This window comes from Gymnoscopelus braueri (assembly GCF_963280865.1).
Source record: "Gymnoscopelus braueri genome assembly, chromosome: 1".
In the NCBI taxonomy this organism is placed as follows: domain Eukaryota; kingdom Metazoa; phylum Chordata; class Actinopteri; order Myctophiformes; family Myctophidae; genus Gymnoscopelus; species Gymnoscopelus braueri.
In genome coordinates this window covers 47,271,192-47,279,323 of record NC_137603.1, presented here as the reverse complement: position 1 = coordinate 47,279,323, position 8,132 = coordinate 47,271,192, and the positions used below count along the sequence as shown (strand labels likewise).

Here is an 8,132-nt window from a genome sequence, read left to right as displayed (position 1 = left end):
GAAAGTAGCCGATCTACATGCTCACAACGCGAGGCGATCTACATGCGTTGATCATGTAGATCTGCTATTTTCACAATAGAACCGAGTTAAACTAAATGTAATGCCTCAACTCTTACAAATCCTAGTGCTCATCGGGGTGCAGGGTCCCAAGTTCAAATATTTTGGGGGGTGCGGCCTGAAAAGGTTGAGAACCACTGTACTTGGGCCTATATTTCCCAAAGTAGACCTGAGATACATGATGCCTGCCTGTGGAGGGCGCACTCCTCTAGGTACAGCTCGATAACGCGGATGATGTTGACATTAGAGGAAGAAGACTTGGCTGCCATATTGAGGTGATACAGCGACTTTACACTTTAGTTTAACTGAATCTCTACATCAGCAACGATGCTTTCTACACAAAGCTTCGGACAGTTCGGAGATAACGGGAAAATGAAATATTATCACAACACAGGAGCGGTAGAACACCGGTTTTCTCCGTACACATTCAATGGAGGGTAAGAATGGCACGGTTTTAGTCAGGAACATCACTGTTTAGTTATGTTAGCCAGCCTGTTAGCTAGCGGCTAGCTTACCTAATGTTAGCTGATTCTAATCAAAGTCTACTCTACATTAATGTGAAGTATATTCATGTTGTGACTTGAGTGTTATCTATAAATAAACCCAACTTGTGTCTGCAATTGATAGCCAGGACTTTACTTAATGCGTGGAAACGATTATGTTTTCAGTTTCGGTTAGCCAACGAGGTAGCTAGCATGTGCAGCTGTGTTCATTGTTGTTCAATCAGTGGTTCTCAAACTTTAATTTCAAAGACCCCCATATCATATCTCTGAGTGTACAAATGGAACCAAATGGGTCGCTTCGGTTCCATTTGTACACAGTTGCAGACCTATGTAACTGTGGTTACAGATGGGTCATCAAGAACCACTTAAGTAAATGATCTGATCTGGTTCAGATCACTTCAGGGCTGCCTGTACTTGCATTCTAACGCTGCATGAAGTAAATGATCTGATGATGTGGGTTGTTCTTTTCAGGACTGTACTTGCTGTTGCTGGAGAAGACTTTGCCATTGTTGCCTCAGACACTCGTCTCAGTGAAGGCTATTCAATTCACAGTCGTGACTCTCCAAAATGCTATAAGTTGTAAGTGGGCACTGGGGGTTCCATAATTATTATCCATGAGTGGTGCAAGATTAATATATGACAATAGACCGAATCGCCATAACATCACCACAACTACAAATGTTAACCCGGATAGATGACACCTGCAGCATCGCATTGAAACAGTATTATTCATTATCTTTATTTCTGGAAGAACAGGACTCATGATATTGTTATTGACTTAGTCATCTATATTATTGTGTTCTAAATATCTAGCCGCAAGCAACTCTTGGATGCTATTTTTAATATCTGGAATCAAGAGTTACAATACCAACCCTTGACAGCCCATTCATCCAAACATTGCAGCTGTACGGAAAGCTTGGATTATCCTCTTTGTATCTGCGAGAAAGTAGCTCATAACATGTCTACGGTGGATTTTTATTAAAGAAAAGCTTGGCAGATACAAAGGATAATTCAAGCTTTCCTTACAGCTGCAATGTTGGCGAGTTTAAAGTTGTTTAATACAATCGGATCAGACTTTTCCGTTTGGATGTATAGGCTGTCAAGGGTTGGTATTGCAACTCTAGATAACAGATATTAAAAATGGGATCCAAAAGTTGCTTGTGGCTTCTAAATATCCACAGGTTGACAAACTAGACATAGCTAATGTTCTGAACACTTTCACGTATTGGGAAAATTTCCATAGATATTCTACCTGGAAATCCCTGTTAGTTTGTTAACATTCTGGTCTATAAAGAACAGGCTTTAACATGTCTATGCAGCTCAAAACCATTCCATGTGGAGATATACAATATTTTGCTAGATGTTTAACTGATATTTCAGAGTTAAAATCCTAAAACTTAAAAGAATCTCTCACATTTACACAATCTGTAAATTGTGAGCTTCTGCACCATATTATCTGATTACACTTGTTAACTGTTACATAAATGCAGTATTCTTTGGTCAGATTGGTTTTCCTTTTCCACTTATAGTATATACAGATTCACTCACCAGTAGCATTCTACATAACCTTGAGATATGTTACTACAGTAGTGGTACTACTGGGTGAGTGCAGTTATTGTTAGTTTTATTGTCCCTGCTCGTAAAACTAACTCTGGACTCATCACTGACTCCCAGATGTCACAGAGAACATTTATCCTGTCAACCTCTGCCTTTCCTCCTCCTACAGGACAGACACTACTGTCATTGGCTGCAGCGGTTTCCATGGCGACTGCCTGACTCTGACTAAGATCATCGATGCTAGGCTAAAGGTGAGCATAGTCTGTATTGGTCTCTCTTTCACAATGTTAGCCTGATCCTGAAACTCCCTGGTACCGTCAGGGATTATTCTAATTAACTCACCCCTGCATTACCAGCCTCTTTAGGCTATCGCTAATACAGAATGAGTAAAAACAAAAAATCTGTTATTGATGACCAAAACATTAAGTTTTTATGACTGCTGCTTGACTATATCAATTAATGTTGCAACAGTAGGGCTTATCAAATGTGTATAGATTGGGTTTCTGCCTCATCTCCCAGCTGTACAAGCCATGTAGATAGGCATGAGAAATCGTGAGCACCCCATTATGCTCACAAATTAATGAATTTCAGAATTATTGATTAGAATCCAGATGTTGTATTATGTACTACCAGCACCACACATGACTTTCTAATGGACCGAACAGAAGTTGTTAAACTTTTCCTGCCTGCCATTGTCAGATGTACAAGCACTCGAACAACAAGATGATGACCAGTGGGGCCATAGCAGCCATGCTGTCCACCATCCTGTATGGCAGGAGGTTCTTCCCTTACTATGTGTACAACATCATTGGAGGACTGGATGAGGAGGGTAAGTCCATTGGTAGTGCTAAACAGATATGCTGAATGGGTCTGTTAGTTGAAGGGGAGAATAGATCCAGTGAAGGAACATGGTTCCTTAACTCCCTTGTAGAAGAGGCCCTTTCTACGTCTGACATGGGTGGACTGAATGAGAAGGGTCTGTTGCTGAATATCAACAGTCAACACTGCTCATAAGACATTTGATTTAATGCTTTACCTTTGGGATATTTTTCGAGGGACTTAAAAACTCTTTGCCATCAGAGCTGGTTCTAAATTGTACTCTCCTCACTTCATGAAGTACTTCAGAATGGATAAGGTTACATTTTAGTTGCATCCTTTTACAATTTTTTGTGTTTCTTATTACTATCGCTCTTGGTTTGTTTTTTTGTCTGCGTAGATTTTTTGCATTGAATAGACACATTTGAGAATAAGACGTTTGGTAATAAACTATGCAGTGGGCTTATAATAAAGAAATGTGTTATTTTTCTTTATTATAATTAATGTGTTTGTCTGACAGGCAAGGGGGCTGTCTATAGCTTTGACCCAGTGGGCTCCTACCAGAGAGACACCTACAAGGCAGGAGGATCAGCCAGTGCTATGCTACAGCCGCTACTAGACAACCAGGTAAATATGCATTCGCACACATCCAATATTGTTCACAATGTTACTGAAACAGTCAAATATTCCCATGAAAATTAATAAAGATTACTTAGTGTATGACCCAGTGCCCTGCTGCAACACTTGCTACACAGTTGTAGTGGTGTATATTTTTTGTTATATTTTTTTATGGCTGTCTTGAGCTTTGGTTGAATCTGGCATTACATAACTGCCTGGGCATGATAATAACAAGTCAACAAATACTGTACTGTTGCTTCAGTGCTCCATGGTATTAAACACTCTTTCCATTTCTCCATCTCCCTGTGCCTCTGATCCGCCTCCAGATTGGTTTTAAGAATATGGAGGGTGTGCAGCATGTTCCTCTGACTCAGGAGAAGGCAAAACGGCTGGTCAAAGATGTGTTCATTTCAGCCGCAGAGAGAGACGTCTACACTGGAGATGCTCTTAGGCTCTGTATCGTCACCAAGGAAGGCATCAAGGAAGAAACTTACCCACTGAGGAAGGATTGAGGAGGGAAAGACTCATGTCCATTCTCTCCTTTCTCTTCTTTTTGCCCAGGTTTACTCTGATCCCCACCTATTCCTTCTCTCCCTGTCCTGGCATTGTGTAGGTTTTGGCTCTGTCTGGATTTTTCATTATTTTGTGGAAGAATAATTAATCTCCTGTTCTTTTTACATTCTTATTAAAGAATAAAACAGTTGCTGGAATATGTTTTTATATTATTTATTGCTCAAGGTGTGCACACATACTGTATACACTGACTACGTCACACCTACCACTTTTAAAGGCAATTCGGATAGTTTAAGGTAAGGCAAGTCAAATTACATTCATATTAATACTCTAAATGCGCTCAGTATCTGGGATGACAAGTTCCACCCATCTTATCCCCCTAGGAGGCTTATACTAAAAAGAAACTAAACAAAACAGCTTTGGCCCCTGGGGTGGGATGGCCAAAGTGAATGTTCAAATATTTGAATGCCCAGAAAGTAATTACTTTTATATTGTTACAATCTGAAATAATTTGGTCCATTCATGGACCTGGAGCAACCAGATTTGTGTTTTAAAGGCCTAACTTTCTTAAAGGTAGGGTAAGTGATATTTTTTGGTTAAAACAAAAAGTATTTTGTTAAAAGGTTAAAATACTATATTCTGATAGTAATCATTGCTATAGAGTGTTTGTTCAGTAACAGATGTCTCCCTGTCTCTCCAGCTCTTTAATAAACAGAAAATACATTTTTCGGTAGGTGTCAAAATCTCAGCCAATCAGGAGAAAGTACCCATTTTTAAGCTTAATTTGTGTAGTGTTCCAGTTAAAATGTTGTCTGCTCATTTCTTAGTGTCATCACTTCCAATTTCACTTGTTTAATCTATATCCTGATTGAGTTCTCTGTCCTGGTTGGATAAAATTGGAAATGAAACTACAAAAAAAAAAAGAAACTACAAAATACATTTTCAGTTTTATAAAGAGCTGGAGAGACATGGAGACTCTTTATATGGACAGGACACTCTATAGTAACGAGCACTATCAGAACATAGACCCATTTTGCAATTATTTGAATAATTGCAAATCACTTACCCTACCTTAACATATATTCTGGAGGAAAAAAAAATTAGCGCCCTAATTTTTTATGCAATTGTTAAGGGTATTAGTCTTAAAGTTGGTGCCCAATCCTGGCATGCATTTATAAAGGTTGAGTGCCCACCTCCTAGAATAATGTGCAATATGCACACGATTGGGTCCATGTAGGGGAATTGGAGTACTGTTGTATGGTATGTGAAGAATATGAACTACCTCTTCCATCCCCACAGCAAATGAAACTATGTTTTGACCTTCTGTCTGGGTGCCCTTTGGTGGTTGAAGGTGCATTTATTACATAACTACACATTTTTACAAGATGAATGCATTAAAGAGACTGCTTCACCTTTCTAAATTAAGTCACCGCCTAGGGCATGGTTGAGTGATTTCCTCTTGCATGTGACCTTTCCAGTATCTTTAGAATAAACTAAAGTTTATATACAATTTAAGTCTTTTCAGGGATTGAATTCCTTCAGTTTAATCAATTGTCTGACCTAAGACAGGTCTGACCTAATTTTCTATTTTGAAAAATGTCATTTAAAGTAATTCCACCATTCTGTTAAGGTTTAGACCTAATCTTATTAAGAGCTTCATAACAAATAGTGATCGACAACCTTTTTAAATTGTTTTTAATTGTTTCAAACTCAGCACAGTAATATGTTTACAGATTCTATATTTTAGAGATGCTTAATTATGAACAGGTTTTTTGTATCGTGTGAACCATAACCACACACCCCCACACTAGCTATACAAAGAACATACAGTGGTGACTACTGGTAGTGGCTCTGATATTTCCCGCTGAACATCAGAGGAAGAACAAGAAATAAACAACATGTAATTAGGTCATTTTTATTTCCTTTCCTTTTCTTAACTGTACTTAACTTTGAAAACTTTCCACAAATGAAAAAAGGTACACACAAACACATACAGGTGTTTCCTTAGGCATAGTACTGTAGGTTAGCCTTCTTTTTAGCTTGGACTTCCAGGATGCCCTCCATGTAATCCTCGTGGTTCAGCTCTGTAGCACCACGACGCAGAGCTATCATTCCAGCCTCAACACAGACAGCTTTGCACTGTGCTCCATTGAAGTCGTCAGTGCAGCGGGCCAGCTCCTCGTAGTTGACATCAGGGCTGACGTTCATCTTACGTGAGTGAATCTGCATGATGCGAGCCCTGGCCTCCTCATTCGGCATGGGGAATTCAATCTTCCTGTCTAGACGTCCAGAACGGAGCAGCGCCGGGTCCAGGATGTCCACTCTGTTGGTGGCAGCAATCACCTAGTAGAAACACATGGATTACTCTGTAGTAAGTGCAATTTAACACAGTGTCTCACATGCCAAGATGAACAAAGTCACCTACATGTACTATTCTCAGAAGATAAAATGTTGGTTAATGTGTACTATCAGAAGACAAAATGTTGGTTAATGTAAGTTTGGTTTGGAAAATCCTGTTGAATTCTTGTGATTTAGATTCATCTTATTATATCCTATTATATTAGAATATTTTGACATATCTGACCCGTTTTCATTGTTTCTTACCCTTTGTTGAAACTTCACATGATGGAGGCTTATACTAAGATTGTTTTATGAACCTGTGATGTGACAATAAAGTTTAATGTGAAATGTGAGAAACCGTGGGAGTCATTACCTTGACCTGCATGTTGGGCTGAAATCCATCCAGCTGGTTAAGAAGCTCCAACATGGTTCTCTGGACCTCTCTGTCACCCGCCTTCTCGCTGTCAAAGCGCTTGGTTCCGATGGCATCAAGTTCATCGATGAAGATGATAGATGGGGCCTTCTCTTTGGCCAGGGCAAAGGCATCTCTCACCAGCTTGGCACCGTCTCCAATGAACATCTGGACGAGTTGGGGACCTGCGAGCTTCAGAAAGGTGGCCTTGGTTTGAGCAGCACAGGCCCTGGCGAGCAGAGTTTTGCCTGTTCCCGGGGGGCCATACATCAACACTCCTTTAGGAGGCTGGATGCCCAAGTTCTCGAACTTCTCCTTGTGGTTCATGGGAAGCACAATGGCCTCCACCAGCTCCTGTATCTGTTTGTCCAGCCCGCCTATGTCGCTGTACTGCTCTGTGGGACGTTCGTCCACCTCCATGGCCTTGACTCTGGAGTCATACTCGGTGGGCAGAGTCTCCAAGATCAGGTAGGAGTCTTTGTTGACACCCACCAGGTCTCCAGGCTTCAGCTTCTCTGCGTCGACCAGGCCGATCACCGGTAGGAAGTAGGTCTGTCTGGTGGAGGTCTTGATCACGGCGCACTTGCCTTTCCTCTGCGAGTCCAGGTCGATGTTGGCCCCGTCTTCCTCCTGATCGTTGGGGTCCACGTCCAGCAGCTCGATGACGTTGGACACCAGGTAAGGCAGGGTTTTGTTCACTTTGATCTTCTCGGTGTTTTCTTTTATCTTGTCTTTCATGGCCTGAAGTTCGTGCGTGACTCTCAGAACCTCGCTCTTCATGATCTTTATCTCGCTGTCCAGGAGCCTGGTGCGCTGCACTATCTCCTCCGTGGACATTTTTAACACTTCTTCACCGATTCCATCCTCAACTTCGTCCCAAACGGACTTATCACTCAGCGACGCCATTTCTGTTTCTTGCTTTGTAATGCTGCGAACTCTGACCTAACGGAAACGAATGCTTCTTTTGCACACTCCCGCCGGATGTGGCACATAAAAATAAGGGCTGTGTGTGTACCCAAGGAATAGTCAGTGACGTCGCAACGTGTAGCGGAAATGTGCCTGACACTGATGGGGTCTACCATCCAGTGGTGGAAATTGTTTAAAACATTTTCCACCACATTTACTTAAGTAAATGTATCAATAGGCTAGGTAGAAATAATAATAATAATAATAAAACTTTATTTATATAGCACCTCTCAAAACTGGGTTACAAAGTGCTTTACAAAGAAAACTGCAAAAGAAAAAGAAAAAGTACACAGAAATACTCTGTTACAAGTAAAAGTCCCGGAATTCAAAATGTACTTGAGTAAAAGTAC

The 8,132-nt window shown here is 40.8% G+C and overlaps 2 protein-coding genes across 2 annotated transcripts; one reads left to right on the top strand and one right to left on the bottom strand.

Moving 5' to 3' along the window:
* Window positions 1–299: 299 nt before the first annotated feature.
* Window positions 300–4,261, top strand: LOC308084125 (proteasome subunit beta type-1). Its single transcript, XM_080426644.1, has 6 exons — window positions 300–494; window positions 1,032–1,139; window positions 2,287–2,368; window positions 2,817–2,946; window positions 3,454–3,560; window positions 3,878–4,261. Exons 1-6 carry the CDS (start codon window positions 385–387, stop codon window positions 4,061–4,063), a joined length of 723 nt encoding a protein of 240 aa, XP_080282770.1. The 5' UTR covers window positions 300–384; the 3' UTR covers window positions 4,064–4,261.
* A 1,702-nt stretch (window positions 4,262–5,963) lies between these two features.
* Window positions 5,964–7,766, bottom strand: LOC308084990 (26S proteasome regulatory subunit 6A-B). The gene is made up of 2 exons (XM_080428001.1): window positions 6,778–7,766; window positions 5,964–6,407 (listed from the first exon to the last, which is right to left on the bottom strand). Exons 1-2 carry the CDS (start codon window positions 7,720–7,722, stop codon window positions 6,069–6,071), a joined length of 1,284 nt encoding a protein of 427 aa, XP_080284127.1. The 5' UTR covers window positions 7,723–7,766; the 3' UTR covers window positions 5,964–6,068.
* Window positions 7,767–8,132: the final 366 nt, after the last annotated feature.